Here is an 18,721-nt window from a genome sequence, read left to right on the forward strand (position 1 = left end):
CAAATGAACTAGGTGATAGGAGGGTCTGCTGTGCAGAGGAGGCCTCCGATGGCCTAGCTGGTGCTCCAGCAAAGGTACGTGGCCACCAGACCATCCTGTTTCCTTCCTTCCTCTTCCCAAACAGGTTCTCTGTTCAAGGCAGACTTCTGCCCAACAGTGGAAAGCCACCAGTTGGAGACAACATACTATCTAATATAGTTCAACAGATCCCAGTCTACACAGGAAAAAAAAAAAGCACCAAACCAAAATACAAATGGCCGGTCTCTTCCCATCCTCCCACTGGTTCTTGTGCATGACCTTCAGGGTGGTACTGATTGTACCGCGCCCCAAGCATGAACCTCAGTGAACTCCCTCTATTCTGCTTCTGGAGCCACATTTGTCCCCATTGCCACCGTGACACCCGTGACTTCCTATGAAACTGCAAAGTCAGGGGTAGAATGGTCTGGCACAGTGCAGGGAGAGAGGATTCAGAACCACATTGGAATCCCAAACATTATCCATCTGTAGGCAGAAGGAACTCAGGAGCCTTGAACCAAAAGGAAGCCTGCTTAATCTCCTGCTCAGTATACCACAAGGCTGCATCTTGGCTTTCAGGCTGGTCAAGAAGCAAGTCAATTGGGGGTCCTTTCCTACTATCAAGAGCAAACACATTCTTTCCCCTGCCGGTAAATACCCTGTCACCCCACACTAACACCTGCTTATACCCTGGAGGCAGAAGAAAATTTGAGGTTATTCTAGAACAGGCCAACTCACAGCTCCATTCTAAACCCTGAAGACTCATGCCCACAATAGAGGACAACCAGACTATCAGGGCAGAGAGCGCACTCAATACAGCATGTGCAAATCCCAAAGACCAAGGAGGGCCTCACTGAGAGGCAGGCATGAAAAGAACTATAATATCCCTCCTCACACTACCGCCTCATCCCTCATCTCCTGGTCCCCACCAGACCCTGCACATCACAGAGTGCCAGTATCAGTGTGCGGAGAGTTCATCTGCACACCTACCCAGGCCAGGCATGCCAAAGAGGGCAAGAGTCCTAAGCTATCATCTTAACCTTCTGGACTTCAGTCTACCAAACAGAGAAATCGCAGCTCCCTTATGTAACTGCCACAGTCACCATCCTGATGATGAGAGAGGCTTCACAAACACCAGGCTTATCTGAACTCCTACGGAGAAGACAAAGGAACATGTAATTGCTGTTATCATATTTTGGTTTTTCTAAAACACGCCTGCACTTCATTCTCTAAATCCCTGGTCTTTTAAGAGGGGAAAAGTCACAGACTCCTTTGAGGATCTGACAAAAATGAAAGGACTTTTCCCCTAGAACAAGGCCCCTCATTTAAGGGCTCATCTCTCCACCCCCGGCCACCCATCTCATGGTGAAGAAGCCCTGTCGTAAGTGCTCTCAGTGACTCATATGGGTCTGGGCTGATTAAAAAGACACAGAGTCATGGCTGCTGCTTAAACAAGCTCTGAGGAGGAAGGACCGGAGTAGGCGGTGATGGGAGAGCTGGCAAAACAGGAGGGACGCTGGGTCATTTAAACGGATGTAAATAGAGACCATCATTGTAGTTTCCGCCTCCAAGTCACTACTCTGAAGAGAACAGGAAATAGGCAGGGGACCGGCAAGCTGCCTCGACACACACCCACACCCCCCCGCACTGGGAGGGACTGAGGTGTGGGAAGCAGGGTCTGGCAAACAGCCGGCTCACCAGCAATTGCACAGGCACCCTTGCAATGGGCCTGGGCAGGACAGCAGGAAATTCTGAAGCCTCCAGGGCTCAGGAAGCAGCATGGAAAACAGAGCACTGAGCTGGGAGATCAGGAAGGGTTAGTTCTGGCTCGGTTTTGCTGCTGCCAAGCTGAGGGAGTCTTGTGGCTCCCACTTCCTCCCCGGTTAAACAATGGCAGGGTGGGACCATTGTTTACTGGCTGCTCCTCCTCAGAGCCAACACCTCATGATTCCACAGACTAACCACACAGCCCGGGGTCCCCTTCCAGACCACTGCTCCCTCATCCCCCTGCTTTCATGGAAGCCTGCTCTTTCCCAGGTTCAATGAAAACTCTTGTTTTTTTTTTTTTTTTAGAAGTTAAAATAATTCAAGGACTTCCCTGGCAGTCCAGTGATTAAGAATCCATGCTTCCAATGCAAGGGACGCAGATATGATCCCTGGTTGGGGAAGTGAGATCCCACATGCCACCTGGTGCAGCCAAAATAGAAAAGGAAAAAAAAGGCAAACAGCCCACAAGTGTTTATAGGAAAAAAGTTATCTTCAGCACCCCTCTCCTTCTCTGACAGGATAGCCACTGTTAATTTTCTCTCCTTATCGCTCTCTTTTTAGCACAATTTTGCCTTATTCATCACAGGTCAGGTCTGGAGGTGTAACTCTCGAGAACAGGGAAACCTGAGACCGTTTTACCACCCAAATCCCGCTGTTTGCGCTTGTGCGGGTCCCAGTACTATGACCCTTCCGTTTCATTTCTGTTCTCCATCCTCTGCGTCTTCACTTCCTTCCTGTTGCCCAAGATGCGGGCACCTCCAACACCATCAAGTCAACACTCTCAACAGTCCATCCCTTCCTTCTGTCGCATGCAGGGGGCAAAACCCTCAACCTGGATCAATCAAACGTCTGCCTTTGGTGCACCTAATCCTGGTCTCTCATCTTGCCTGGGCCCTTGATGCCGTCCTGAAAATCGCCACCACCACTGCTTTTTCCTAGTCTCTGCAACAGCTATTTCAGACTTGGACCATTTCTTCAAGTCCATAACCGGATTACCACTTGCTTTAATCTCCGCAGAAAACCAGAACGGAACTCTGCCCACCTCCACCTTCCCCTCTCCTCTCTGACAAAAATACCTGCAACACATACCTGGTCTTCTCCTCTTCCTACCTCAGTGGAAGGGGTTTCCTTTTACCTGTGGTCTGCAACTCTCCCCAGACTCCTCTTGTATAAATTAGTTCCCTTTTCCTCCAGGTCTTCAAATTATTTCTTTTTGCGATTCTCTCCCATCAGCATTAAAATATTTGCACGTTTTCCTGGTCTCAACTCATCCCAAAGAGTCTCTTTCTCTCTCCTTCTGGTCACAAAGAAACTCTACAGGAAATGTAGGCTGAGCGGTTCAGTGCTAAATTTCAAAGTCAGACAGATCTGGCTTCAAATCTTGGCTGACACTTTCTAGCTGTGGGACCCTGAGCAAGTTATTTTTCCCTCTGAGCTGCAGGTTCCTCATCTGGTGACCATAACAGTATCTAGCCTGTTGGGCTGTTGAGAAGGTTAAATGAGTTAATGCATGTAAAGTGCTTAGCTCAGTGCCCGGCACATAAGAGGAGATGCATGCACAGTCCTCTCTTTGTAGCCGCTTTTTGACATCCTCTCAGCTCCTCAGTCCACTATAATCTAGCTTCCTTCACCATCACTCCTGGGAAAATACCTTCACCAAGGACCTGTGGTTCTGCAACTAAATGCAAGGGATTTTTTTCAGTTCATTCATTCATTCATGAGTTAATTTATTGAACACTTACTATGTGCCAGGCTGTCCTAAGTGCTGGGGATACAAGAGCAATCAAACCAGACAAAACCCCTGCTTTAGGGACGCAGCATTCTACTGACACTCACTTCCGGCCCTGTAGGCAGCATCAGACAGCCCTGACCTTGAAACTAAACTTCCTTAGCTTAAGGGACGCTTTCTGTCTTGGTTTTCCTTCTAAGGCCTTGAACATGCTTCCTTGTTCTCCTTTTCCTTCATCCTCCCCTACATGCCAGTGTCCCCAGGCTTCCAGACTTCTCTTTTTCTCCTCATTTTACACTCTCTCAGGACAATGTCATCCACTCCCAGGGTGGTTGATGATTCTCAAATCTACCTTTCCTTCTGGAGCTCTAGACTCATACACCTCCACTCAAATGTCTCAAAAGCACTTCAAAACTTAAACACAGAATTGAACTAACTCTATATTAATCTTCCTGGCTAACCTTCTCTCACAATTCGATAGCACCATCTATTGAATCACCCAAACCAGAAACCTCCTCCTCCTCCTCCTATCTTTCTGAGCAGATCAAAAGACCATTCACGTATACTTATTGTCTAGTATGTGGCAAATCTTGTGCTAAGCACTAAGATCTGTTGTTGTTTAGTTGCTCAGTTGTGTCCGACTCTTTTGTGACCCCACAGACCATAGCCCACCAGGCTCCTCTGTCCATGGGATTTCCCAGGCAAGAATACTGGAATGTGTTGCCATTTCTTTCTCCAGGGGATCTTCCTGACCCAGGAATCAAACTCCTGCACTGGCAGGTGGATTCTTTACCACTAAGCCCCTAGGGAAGCCCAAGCACTAAGATTATATAGACTAATAAGAGGGACCCTGGTGGTCCAGTGGATAAGATTCCACATTCCCATTGTAAGGGGCCTGGATTCAATCCCTGGTTGGGAAACTAAGAGTCCATATACTGCAACTAAGCCCACGTACCACAACTATTAAGCCCACACGTTCTAGAGCCTGCGCACCACAACTAGAGAAACCCAAGTGCTGCAAAGAGGACCCAGTGCAGCCAAATAATAATAAAAGAAAGATCTAACTGTTGTAACTACAAAGTTGATAGTGGTTCTTGACCTCATCACCATCTTCCCACTCCCATTGGGTTAATGCCTTAATTCAGCCTCTTGTGAATTTTCACCTAGATTATAAAAAAATCTTCCAAGTTGCTCTCCCTGCCTCCATTTATATACCATGTCAATCAACTATCCTTTGTGATCTTTTAATATGAAAGTTAGATTATGACAATCTTAGTTCAAAATCCTACAGTGGTTCCCCACAGCTTTCAGGATAAAGTGCAGAATTTGCTTAATGATTATACAAACTTGTCTTTCTCTGCTCCTGTTTGGGAACTCTCCCAGGAGCACAATGAACTCTTTACAGAACCCTGGAAGTGCTATATTTTCTCACTCTTTTTCTTTGCAGTATCGCTTCCTCCAATTGAAACAAACTTTGCATTGCCTCCATATCTCACCTGATAAAGAAACAGCTCTGGTTTTGCTTCTGTAAAACTTTGTCAGTCCCCTCCCCTTTCCTAGCAGACCTTCCTATGTGATCATGAAGCAACATATACATACATTTTTCATAACAGGTATCTTAATATATGCTGTTTATTTGTCTGTCTCCTCACCAAGGCTGTGAGTTCCTCAACAGCAGGGACCAATCTCAGTGTCTTTGTATTCCCAGTGCCTGACACACGGTAGTCATTCAATAAATGTTTGCTGAAAAGAAAAAATGAATGATGCTAGAACTTTTTAAATGCATATTTAATTCTATATGTGCATAATGATTACGCTACACAATAATCAGGGATAAATGGCAAACAGTTAATATAGAGATTACTTTTATACACCCAAACCTAGCATTTCTGGAGATCCAGGATTCGGTTGCCATGCTGTGTGTGCTCAGTTGTCTCTGACTCTTTGCAACCCCGTGGACTGTAGCCCGCCAGGCTCCTCTGTCCATGGGATTCTCCAAGCAAGAATACTGGAGTGGGTTGCCATTCCCTTCTCCAGATCGTCCCAATCCAGGGACTGAACCTGTGTCTCTTATGTCTCCTGCGTTGGCAGGTGGGTTCTTTACCACTAGCACCATTTAGGAAGTGGAATTCAGGTGGTGAATAGCAATAAGACACCCAGACACCCAGAAAGTACCTTTTCAGATACTGCTCTGAAGACTCTTAGGTCCACAAATCCAAAGATTTGGGTCTTTCTACTTCTCTGGAAGGCAGTACTCCTTCCTGCAACAGATATCTGGAACCCATGTCTTTACCTCAGTGCATAATAGCCTGTCCCTCGACCCACACTGTTCCTCCCTGAATCAAAACATTTCCATCACAGCGATGTGTTTAATTCACAGAATCTTAGCAGCTAGAAGAAAGGCCACTCGCTTTGGTAATAAAGTGGCATGTGTTTTGGCTTCTGGAGTGAAAACTAGGGAAGTCAACCCCGTCTCTGGCACATCCCACTCATTCAAGTCTACCCTGCCCAGCAGTCCCGCACTCTTCTTTATGGGGGCCGGCACTGGTTCTCCCTCTCCCTCCCACCTTTATATGCGTGGCATCCAGGCATCCTCTCCCCACACTTGACCTAATGAGAGCCCTTGCAATCATTCATTTCTCACTCATTCCAACAAGGATATACGGAGCACTTACTGTGCATCAGGACCTGTGCTAGGTACTGGGATGGTTAGAAGGAAAAACAAGCCCTGGTCCCTGCCCTTGAGGAGCTCACAGTCTAGTGGGAGAGACAGATATAAACAACAGTTACAAAACAGTGTGATTAAGGCTACAGTAGATATTATAGCTGCCTCCTTCCAGAGGCAGAGAGGAAGGCTCAACCCTGGAAGTGGACCTCTGAGCAGGACTTTGAACCTTGAGTTGGAGTTTGCCAGCTACCAAGAAGGAAACAGTATTCTAAGCCTGGGCAGCTGCTGATATACGAGAGCAGTGGTGCGTCCAGGAGAAGAGGCTAGGCCGCCCTGTCAAACTTCTTCTCCTGGTAAAGTGGGAGTCTGAGAATCCCCCTGCCCTGGCCTAGAGACCCTCCTGAGTGCTGTTGAATTCTGTCTGGATCATGGTGCCGCCTCCCATGAGTTCTGCAGTTCTTTTCCCCCCATAGATTACTAATACCTACTCTGAAGTACAATCCTTCTAGCCCATAGGTGAATTCTGAATGTTTTCCCTTCTGTCTTCTTTTGTAAAAGCTGTAGTTAGAAGTTTCCTTTTTTCCTTTACTTTTCAAACTTAACCTGTACTTGTTCACTCCCCTCGTCCACTTAAAGATCTCCCTATAATTCCAGATCCTAAGAGATAACTTTGGTTATCATTTTGCCAACTTCCCAGTTTTTTTAACTATATAGATTTATTTTAAAAACAAAAATGAGAGCTCAATACATATTAGTTTGTTACTTTTTTCCACTTACCAAAATGATTTGCAGATCTTTTAATGTCAGTATATATAAACCTACATCATTGTTTGTAAGTGTTGAATGCAATTCCATTTTGGAGATATACTTTAATTTTTTTTTCATTTGGCCACGCCATGCAGCTTACAGGATCTCAGTTCCCCAACCTGGGACCGTGGCAGTGAAATCAGAATCCTAACCATTAGCCACCAGGGAACTCCCAAACATACTTTAATTTTAAAAAGCTGAAAATACTAACTTCTTTCCTCTTTGTGGACATTTGGGACTACTTCTAGGTTTTCAGTATTATAAACAATGCTCTAGTAAATATTCATATCTATATTATTTTTTAAAGCAGTTGTGAGAGATTTTGGTAGGAAAATTCCTAGAGGTAGAAATGCTAGGCCAAAAATATGAAAGTGTTTTTTCCTTTTATTATTTATTCATTTTTGGCTGCACTGGGTCTTTGCTACTGCACATGGGCTTTCTCTAATTGCAGCAAAGTGGAGGCTACTCTCTAGTTGTGGTGCGTGGGCTTCTCGTTGCAGGGGTTTCTCTTATTGCAGAGCACAGGCTTTGGAGTGCACAGGCTTCAGGGGTTGCAGCATGCTGGCTCAGTGGTTGTGGCATCTGAGCCTGTGATCCCCGCAGCATGTGGGATCTTCCCAGACCAGGGATCGAACTTGTGTCCCCTGCATTGGTAGACAGATTCTTCACCACTAGGAAAGTCCAAGTTTTTAGTTTTGACACTGCCAATTACTCTTCCAAATTACTGTACTGGTTTATGTGAACCAACATCCATGGGCCCATCTTTCCATCCTTCCAAAACTAGACCATCTCAATTCCTTTCCATATGAGCCAGTCTGATTGACAAAAGAAAAACAGCAGTGTTTAATCTGTATTTCTGTAAGAGTCATTGAACTTCAGCTCTGCCTTGTATTTACTGGTCATATTCTTTGTACTTTTTTTCCCAACAAAAAGCTTTTTTATTGAAATACAGTTGCTTTCTACTGTATATCAAAGTGACTCAGTTACACACACACACACACACACACATAATTCTTTTAAAAATGTTCTTTTCCATTATGGTTTATCCCAAGAGATTGGATATAGTTCCCTGAGCTGTACGTAAGACCCTGTTGTTTATCCATTCTATATGTAACAGTTTGCATCCACCAACCTCAAACTCCCAGTCCATCCCTCTCCCTCCCCGCTCCCTCTTGGCAACCACAAGTCTGTTCTTTCTGTCTGTGAGTCTATTTCTGTTCTGTAGATAAGTTCATTTGTCTTTGCATTTTTTAAAAGTTATTTTTCTTTAACTGATTTGCAGAGCTCTTTCTAGATTTTAACCTTGTCTTTTAAGGTTACAAATATTTGCCTCATTATGTCCTTTATTTTCTAACTTATGGGTTCTTTTGCTTTAATTTATATGTAGTCATATCTGTTAGTCCTTTATTGACTTGTTTAGATAGGCCTCTTCTACCCTGAGACTAAATGAATTGTTCCTTTGAGTCCTTCTAATAGTTTGATGCCATATCTTTAGATCTTTAGCACACCTGGAATTTACTTTTGTGCTTGGAATGAGGTAAAGATTAAAATATTTTCCAAATGGATAACCGTCAACCAGTCATCCTAGTATATTTATTGACTAACACATCTTTTCACTTTTGATTGGAAATGTTTCCTTTATCATATATTAATTTCTCATACACACACATATACATGAACTTTTGCTTATCTCTGGAACTTACTTCCTTGGCAATCTTATAGTCATGGAAATCTACCGTGTTGTACTGCTTTCCTCTTTTGTCACTCTGCCCAATACATAAATGCCTCTGCTCTTTATGGGCCCACACTCCCATTCCTGTAAGGGCTATTTCCTCCACCAAGTCACCTGTACTACACATCATCCACACCTGCCAACCCTCTGGAACCTTATTCCATGGTTATTCAACTACCAACATCTGCAGCCTTTTCTACTTCCCCCATTACTGAAGCCTGCCTCTCCCTACAAGTTGCTCTGAGAGGCAGCTCCTTCTCACATCCTGGGATAGACATATGGGGGCTGCTTCCAGGCCATCCACCCTCTTCCACCGAGTAAAAAAACCACAACCACCTCTCCCCTGGAAATCATGACATTCAGCTGTAAAATCTTGAACCTTTCCTTGTCACAAAACTCTGCAACTTCCTGGTCACTTCTTTATTTACCTAAGACTTTGGATTCCAGTCTCCAGTGCTACTCTCTGTCTGAAAGCTAGTCATAATCCTAGGTGACTAGGTGATTTCACCTTGTCAAATCTTGGGTGACTCAAGAGGAAGAACTAACCCACATTCTGGCTTAGCATTTATCCAATGACATCCTCCTTTTCCTCCTCAATACCTCTCATGGTCACCCTTAGGACTCATTATCCTAAATGTTCCAACTCATTCTCTTAAGCTTTAGCACCATTCAGGTAACTGTCTGCTAGCTAATCGGCACCTCACACTCAACAGGTCCAAAATCAAACTCACTTTTCATCATTCCCATCTGCCTCCAACCTCTTAATCAATCTCTCTGTCTCTCTTTCCACTCCTTCCCTTGCTCTCCTACAATTTTCCCTATCTTTGTGAATGGCAGCTGAATATATTTAAATTACTAAATCGCAAATATGGAGTCACCCCCAGCACACCCTTCTCCATCAAAACCCCTACTTTTCAAGCATTCCACTTCCTAAAATTTTTTTCTTTTGAAAAATTTTTTAATTTTATATTGGGGTATAGTTGATTGACAATGTTGCATTAGTTTCAGGTGAATAGTAAAGTGATTTGATTAACCGTATACATGTATTTATTCTTTTTCAGATTCTTTTCCCATAAAGTTCAGAGTATTGAGTAAAGTTCCCTTACTAAACAGTTAACTCCTTGTTGTTAATCTATTTTATATAGTAGTATGTATATGTTAATTCCAACCTCCTAATTTATCCCTCTCCCCCACCTTTCCCTTTGGTAACCCTAAGTTTGTGAGTCTATTTCTGTTTTGTAGATAAGTTAATTTGTATCACTTTTTTTAGAATTTTACATGAAAGTGATATCATATGATATTTGTCTTTTCTGTCTGATTTACTTCACTTAGTATGACAATCTCTGGGTCCATCCATGTTGCAGCAAATGGTACTATTTCATTCCTTTTAATGGCTGAGTAATATTCCATTGTGTAAATGTACCACGTCTTCTTTATCCATTTAATTGTCAAAGGACATTTACTTCCTAAATTTTTCTTCAATCTTTCTAGTTTTCTCTGTCTGTACAGCTGTCAACCCACTTCGGCCACTTTTATCTCTTATCTAGACCACTGTAAGAGTCTTTTAAGTGCACTTCCTGCCTCCAGTCCCATTCCCCTCCAATCCCCAATGCAGTTAAGAGTTCAGTTTACATCGCTTATCCTGTTTAATGGCCTTTATTGGCCTTCCTTGACCTCAGGATAGAGCTCATGTTCTCTGTCAGGGCTCACCAGGTCATTCCATGACCTTGCATCCACCACCTCTTTAGCTTCAGAACTTGCTGATTCACCTGTAGCTGTGTGCTTCATACTGACATCACTGAACTTGAGTTTCTTAAATATGTCATGAAAGCTTCTTTCCTAAAGGCCTCTCCTACATGTATTTCTTTCTGTGTAGATTACTAACTTCACCTCCATCAGCTCCTTTCAGATCTTATTAGACAGCTCTTATTGGAAGTCTTCTCAACATGTACTCCCTATGCATGCGCATGCACGCGCACACACACACACACACACACACACACCAGGTGTTTCCAAAGCACCTGTACTTCAGTTATTAGCAAAAATCACACTTTACTGTATGTCTGTCCATTTCAAGACTGTAAATCTTAAGTATTTGAAAAAATTCATTTTAAAATTTTATACAACTTTTAAAGGTTACTTTCCATTTAAGATTATTACAAAATACTGACTACATTCCCTACATTGTACTTACACCTTTGAGCCTATCTTACACCCAACAGTTTGTACCACCCACTCCCCCACCCCTATATTGCCCCTCCTCCCCCAAACTGGTAACCACTAGTTTGTTCTATATTCTGTGAGTCTGTCTCTTTTTTGTTGTATTCACTAGTTCCTTGTATTTTTTAGATTCCACATATAAGTGATATCATAGAGTTACTTGTCTTTCTCTGTTTGAGCATTATGCCCTCCAAGTCCATCTATGTTGCTGCAAATCACATTTTTGTATGACTTTTGTATGGCTGAATAGTATTCCATTGTGGTGTGTGTGTGTGTGTGTGTGTGTGTGTGTGTGTGTGTACACACACATCTTCTTTAGCCATTCATCTGTTGATGGACACTTAGGGTGTTTTCATATCTCAGCAATTGCAAATAATGATGCTGTGAACACTGGGGTGCATGTATTAATATCTTTTCTAATTAATGTGTTTGTTTTTTTTCATATGTTTAGCCAGGAGTGGAACAGCTGGGTCACATGGTAACTCTATTTTTAGTGTTTTGAGAAACCTCCACTCTGTTTTCCACAGTGGCTGCACCAATTTACATTCCTACCAACAGCGTAGGAGGGTTCCTTTTTCTCTACATCCTCACCAATGTTATTTGCATTCTTTTTGATGATGGCCATCCTGACAGGTGTGAGGTAATACCTCATTATGGTTTTGATTTGCATTTCCCTGATAATTAGCAATACTGAGCATCTTTTCACATTCCTGGTGGCTGCATTTCCGCTTTGGAAAAATGGCTATTAATTTCTTTCAACCACATTTTAATTGGGTAGTTTTTTAATGTTAAGTTGTATGAACTGTTTATATATATTGAATATCAATCCCTTCTCAGTCATATTATTTGCAAATATTTTCTCCCATTCAGTAGTATCTAGTGTTACATTTAGGTCTTTAATTCATTTTGAGTTCATTTTGTATATGGCGTTAGAGAATATTCTAACTTCATTCTTTTACATGGAGCTGTGCAGTTTTCCCAGCACCACTTGCTGAAAAGATTGTTATTTCTCCATTGTATATTCTTGCCTCCTTTGTCACAGATTAATTGACCATAGTGTACCAGTCTATTTCTGGGCTGTCTGTCCTGTTCCACTGATCTATGTGTTTGTTTTTGTGCCAGTACCATACTGTTTTGATTACTGTAACTCTGTAGTATGAGACTGTAAATTCATTAAGGACATAGACAGCTCATTAATATTCTTTGGACCAGTGCTAATAACAAATTATAGTTGCTTGATAAATACTGCTTCTATTAAGGATGAATGGAAGGGGGGAAGCCAACTAGAACTACTACTGGAATCTGCAAACAATGGGCCAGGGATCAAAATATTCACAACTTGAGTGCTAGTGATTAAAGCAATTAGAGGTTAGAAGTTACTATTTGAAGTAATTAACACTGAAGTGTCATCAGAGTTTAATCCTACAAAAGGACAGTGAGTTTCCCAAATCCCTAGCTAGTATAATGCTTGATAAAGTTATTTATGAGTAGATTGTCCCTACACTGCACAGCATAAAAAGAAAAGTCTTGGTAGACAAACAGACCTGACTGGAATTTGCACTCTGCCACTGCTAGCTGTGTGACCCTGGACATGGTCCTTAACCTCTCTGAGTCTCAGTTCTGAAAGTTAAGTATAACACCAATCTCACAGAGCTGTTATGAAGATTAGAGGCTATAACATACAGCAAGTGCCAGATACTCAATAAATGCTAGTTTCCTTCCATTTTCTACTTGTCTTTTCCTAAAAGTCACTTTTGCAACTTGGCTGGAAGAGCCTCGGGGCAAGGTGTCTTGTGGGAAAACCACAGCACAGATGCAGCCCTGAGGGCCTTCCCAGAGCTTCTAACAGAAGCCTAAGGGCTCCGCTGCTGTGTGATGCCACCCTGTGTGCCAAACAGGCTTTCACGCCACCATATGGGTTGGCCAAAAAGTTCATTTTCTGTAACATCTTAAAAAATCCTGAACAAATTTTTTGGCCCACCCAATATAAAAGGGACATGGGCTTGCAGCTCTGAATCGGCCTCAAGCTAGGACTGTGGCCCTAGTTAAAAGACCAAAGCCACAAATGTGAGGTCTGAGTTACTCCCAAGACAAGACTGAATAAGACTGTAGTTAAACTTTTCATCCAGGGCAGTGTACCTGGAAAGCCATCTCCCTTGCTCCCATCCCAAAGCTTTACAAAAGAAAGGAAGCTTACTGACTGACATTCAAGTGGCCAAGCACTCAAACTTCCTGCATCTGAGCACACACTGCCAGAGAAGAGAGTTTACCCCAGACTCAAGCCGCAGCCAACCTCAAGATGTGGACACAATGATAGCACACCCCACTGCTGACTAGAGATCAGGGTTGAGCTCATGGCCAGAGGGCTTAAGCAATAACAGTAGCTTAAAACAGATGCAGGAAATAAAAGAGAAGTTCCTGACCCAGTAACAAGTCTTGTTCACTACAGCCATGAATAGAGAAGAAAAGCAAACCCACTTTTCTGTTACAACAGACTACAAACCCCTAAGCCTTGAGGCAGGTCACAGGAAATGCTTCACATACACATGTCTCACCTCTCCAGACCCAACCTCCCCTCTTCAGCTGCCCCTCTGGTCAGTGACCCCACGAAGGTGAGAGAAAGCTTGTCATCCAATTGGTTAAACCTCTGGATGATGCACATCGACTCTGATCTTGTCACTTATTTCCAGGGCCAGCAGAAGAAATTTAGGAAAATACAGAAACACAAGAGTAATAACCTCTTTCATTTCTAAAAGAAATATTAGTTGGGCAGCAAAACTTTTCTTTTTGTGTAACTGTCACCTAAGAAATGTCACTCGGCATCGAGCTCAAGGACTGGGTGAGCAGCCACTGCAGTCACAGACATTCAACAACACCTTGACAAGAGTTTAGCGCAAAGATCAGGAACGAGGCGCTCTGTGCTCTGGGAAAACTGGCAGAAGGAGCCTTCGGACAGTTAGGATATTTTCAGGAGAAAATTGTCTTAATCCAATTTCTTGTATCTTTCCAAACATAGAAGAGCACCAGATACCTGTTCCTCGTGACCAAGAACAGCCTTCTACCGAGATGTGTGCTTGACCGCATGGACCCCTCTCTCTACAGTCACCTGTGTGCTTGTTGACCTCTCCACTACTTCTTTGGAGCAGTGCGTCAGAGCTGTGAGAGAGGCTGTCTCCTGGGTTAGAGTCCTGAGTCCTCAAATAAAACTGAACTCACAGATCTCACGCTATACATTTTAATTTCAGTTGACAAATCATTAGGAAAAGGATTGAGGTTTATGCCTTCAATGGGCTAAGAAATCCACAAATGCCCTAGCAAAACTGAGTAGCTGTAAGGAAAAAAAAAAAAAAGAAGACCCCACCTGCTGTTAAAAACAGATCAAAAAAGAGGGAACCAACTGGCAAAAAATCTCCAGTGCCGTGCTTCACTCTTCTGTGCGGAGGTGAGCAAGTGGGGTGGAAGGAGATGGGAAGAAAGGCAGCTGGACTGTTTAGATGTTTTATATTTTGTTTCATTTTAAAAATCACCAAGTTCTTAGGATTCCCTGGCGTCTCAGTGGTAGATGGTAAATAAGCCACCTGCAATGCAGGTGGCGTGGGTTCAATCTCTGGTTGGGAAGATTCCCTGGAGGAGGGCATGGCAAGCCACTCCAGTATTCTTGCCATTCCCATGGAGAGAGGAGCCTGGTGAGCTACAGTCCATGGGGTCGCCAAGAGTCGGACCCAACTGAGCGACTAAGCACTGCACAGTAAGAGACACAGGTTATATCCCTGGTCCGGGAAGATCCCACATGCTGAGGAGCAACTAAGCCCACGTGCCACAACTACTGAGCCTGTGCTCTAGGGCTGGAGAGCTGCAACTACTGAAGCTGCAACATCTAGAGCCGAGGCTCTGAAACAAGAGAAGCCACGGCAATGAGAAGCCTGCACACTGCATTGAAGAGTAGTCCCCGCTCATCGCGGAGAGAAAAAGCCTGCACAGCAACGAAGACCCAGCACAGTCAAAAAAAAAAACAAAACAAAAACAAAACACCCAGTTCTCCCTTCTACTGTTCAAAGTTTGTAAAGACACTCATCATTATCTCCCTATATCCTCAGAAATGTTTGGAATGTAGACACATTAGCAAATAAAAAGCAGCATTAGCTACTTGCAAATTAGGCAATTTGCCAAAGGAACATAGTTAAAGAAGTGATCAATAAACATTCTGTGGCTGACTCCTGAATAGATCATGTTTCAGATCCTGAGTCCACTACTGTAATTGGTCTTCAAGCAGGGGAAAGGGGAAGCAGAGACGGCTACCTGATGCAAAGAACTGACTCATTGGAAAAGACCCTAATGCTGGGAAAGACTGAAGGTGGGAGAAGGGCACAACAGAGGAAGAGATGGTTGGATGGCATCACTGACTCGATGGACATGAGTTTGAGCAAGCTCCAGGAGTTGACGATGAAAAGGGAAGCCTGGCATGCTGCAGTCCATGGGGTCTCAACGAGTCAGACACGATTGAGCAACTGAACTGAACTGGACTTGATCAACTCCATCAAGCACCCCAAGGCTATGCCTTGTCCTTGTCACGGGGGAGCTGCCCCTTACTAGCTTCCCTCCTATGTTCTCTAGATGCAGTTCCAATGCATCTCTAATTTTGTGATGAGTTAAGAGCAGCTTGAGTTAGGACCACAGCATACTGTGATCCTCCTTTTCATGAAATCACATGCTAATATTCCAAATTTGAAACTTGAAAGACAATCAATTCTAAATGAAATATGCAAATCATCTTTTTGATGATCTTAAACATAAAGAACAGTCCCTTGGACTGCAAGATCAAATGAGTCAATTCTAAAGGAAATCAGTCCTGAATATTCATTGAAAGGACTGATGATGAAGCTAAAGCTCCAGTACTTTGGCCACCTGATGCAAAGAGCCAACTCATTAGAAAAGACCCTGATGCTGGGAAAGATTGAAGGCAGGAGGAGCAGGGGGCGACAGAGGGCAAGATGGTTGGATGGCATCACCAACTCAATGGACAGAAGTTTGAGGAAGCTTCAGGAGATAGTGAAGGACAGGGAAGCCTGGCATGCTGCAGTTCATGGGGTCGCAAAGAGTCGAACATGATTGAGCAACTGACATAAACAGGACATAAACAAAACAGGACATAAAGAGGACATAAACAAAAATCATGAAACCTTTTTACAAACTTTTATACGAAGTAGCCCTTTAAAGTTAATTTTAGTATATTCAACAAATAATTAAATATCTATGTTCAGGGCACAATTATAGAAGGAATGGCCAAAGGAGAAATTTTAGGAGATTCAGATTATCATGAACTATGCCACTTATTAACCTGGTCACTTAACATCTGAGGATAAGCTAATTAAATATTGATAATGGCTGCAGAAGGATCCAGATACTCATACAATAATCTTCCTTCCATTCTAGATTAAAAGGTCTGGGGAAGAGGTGGGGGATTATTCTGTTCAGGGACAATGGCATCCTAAGTAACTCCCAGGGATGTACATGTAAACATCAGAACAGGATGAGAACTTTATAATAATCATTATGGCTTCAATCAACTAGTTTCAAGAAAAGCAAAGAATGCAGGCAAATGACATAATCAGATTTAGTCGTTTTACCTGGACTTTATCAACTCCATCAAGCACCCCAAAAAGTATTTGGAGCAACATTAGTTGATGCTATCTCAAATAATCAGCTCTTTGATTTGTAAACAGGATGTGGCTTAATGATCAAAACAGAGAACTAGGTTCATTCAAGTATCTACAGCCTAAAATAACCCTGTTCAACAAGTTTAACATGTAACACATATCCTCCAGTTGGCATAAACACCTGTCAATTACAAGTACTACATACTTCCACAAACCATTTAGCAATTAATGGACTACAGCTAAGCTTTGGAGGCAAGTTCAGAATAGAGTTGAAACTCAACACCAGACTTGTTTTTTAGAAAACCTGGAAGTATGAACTTCACTGAATTCGAGGAGCGGATCAAAACCAGAAGTTGTGCTGCGTTAAGGAAGCACTGGGGACTTCACTAGCAGTCCAGTGGTTAAGACTCTGCACTCCCAATTCACAGTGCATGAGTTTGATCTTTGGTGGAGGAGCTAGACTACAAGGACACTGGAAGCTTTAGCTAAGTTTTAACTTGCATATGGGGCTTTCCGGGTGGCTCAGCGATAAAGAACCCACCTGCCAAGCAGGAGATGTGGGTTTGATCCTTGGGTGGCGAAGATCCCCTGGAGAAGGGAATAGGCAACCCCCTCCAGTATTCCTGCCTGGGAAATCCTAAGGGCAGAGAAGCCTGGTGGGCTACAGTCCATGGGGTCGCAAAAGAGTTGGACACGACTTAAGAGACTCAACAACAACTTGCATATGTTGTTTTCTCAATCCCATTGGGAAATATACTATGGTTTGGGCTTTGTTGATGTTGTTCTCCTCCACAGATTCTTCCTTGTTTTTGCAGAAATAGGATTATGGCTTATGGCTCAAGTCGTCTGAAAGCCTCTCCAGGAAACTGTGCTCCAAAGGGAAGACTCCACAGGAAGAACATCAGAGAAGGAAATGTCTTGTCTCTTCTTTGGTAATGTTTGTCCAAAACAGTTTTCATTATCTCCCAATAGATAAAACCCCACAAGCACAATTTTCAGTAACCGCCTTAAAGAAAAATTGCCAGCCTGTGCTATTTCAGATGAAGCCCATATCCAAAGCACTCCTGACTCTTCATTTCAACTCCACACCCTCCTCAACCTCACTGGTCCCCAGTCCCCCACCTCATTACACACATCAGCCCAGCACTGTGATTTTAACTGTAAGCCTCTGTGCCTCTGCTCAAACCTTCCTTCCTTGCTGGAATACCCTCCTTTCAGTCCTGGCCAATTATATCCACCACCTCACTTTAAGTGGCTGCTTAAAACTCATTTCCTTATGGAAGTGGTCAGTGTTTTTCCTCTCATGGTTTAAACATTTCCCTAATAGGGGTCAGACAGTTTTATGTAACTTTGCACAGGTCAGTATATCTCTCACATCTAGTCTTACCAGTGGCGGGTGTTAGCTCTGGTCTCTCCCCAGCCCTGATCACAACCTCACTAGGACCCAGACAATGGAACACGCTCAGAGGGATCACCTTAGATGTCTACTGGCACAGTATTTTTAGGAATTTCCTAATCTGATTGAACTGTAGTCCTAAAGCAGACATTATTGATGAAATATATAGCAGGAGGACAGGATTACAGAAAAGTTCTGGCCAGTCAATTTAGTGAAGAAGTGAATGGAGGTGGGGGACCAACTCTTGGGGAGGCTGAGAGGACAGCTGGAGAAAACGGGCAGGTGGAAGTGGAGGCTGGAGGACTGGGCAGACGAGGTGGGTGGGCAAAAGGCAGAGGAAGGGCGTTTCAGGAGGTTTGGGGGAGCTGTCCCCAGGCAGGGCCTTTCGGAGCCCGGGAACCAGACTGGGCAGGTCCGACTCACCTATGGGGTGGGGAAAACGGAAAGCCACGGAACCGAAGAGCAGGTCACGGTAGCGTTGGAAGGCCTCGTCGAGGACGGAGCAGCCCACCTGCGCGGCCGAACTGAGATGGTACTGGAATTGGAAGCTGTGCGGGAAGATGGTGTACCGCAGCTCAGAGGTCTGAATGTACTGGGGCCATGGCCACAGGGCCGTCGCCCGCCCAGCGAACGCTGCCGCCAGCAGCAGCGAGAACCTGAGCGTGGAGCCCGCCATGGCCCGCCGGTCTGCTTCCCCTCCCCACGGCCAGCCGGGCCACGTGACGGCCTG

The 18,721-nt window shown here is 43.8% G+C and overlaps 1 protein-coding gene across 1 annotated transcript in view; it reads right to left on the minus strand.

Moving 5' to 3' along the window:
• The window catches only part of HEXA (hexosaminidase subunit alpha), a 29,461-nt gene extending 10,748 nt beyond the window's left edge, over positions 1 to 18,713 (minus strand). Inside the window, exon 1 of the mRNA XM_065940637.1 lies at positions 18,415 to 18,713. Within this exon, the coding sequence (XP_065796709.1) occupies positions 18,415 to 18,667 (253 nt within the window). The 5' untranslated portion in view covers positions 18,668 to 18,713. The remainder of the gene's footprint in view (positions 1 to 18,414) is intronic.
• Between the last annotated feature and the right edge of the window lie 8 nt (positions 18,714 to 18,721).

The sequence above is a fragment of the Muntiacus reevesi genome, chromosome 7 (assembly GCF_963930625.1).
Source record: "Muntiacus reevesi chromosome 7, mMunRee1.1, whole genome shotgun sequence".
Classification (NCBI taxonomy): domain Eukaryota; kingdom Metazoa; phylum Chordata; class Mammalia; order Artiodactyla; family Cervidae; genus Muntiacus; species Muntiacus reevesi.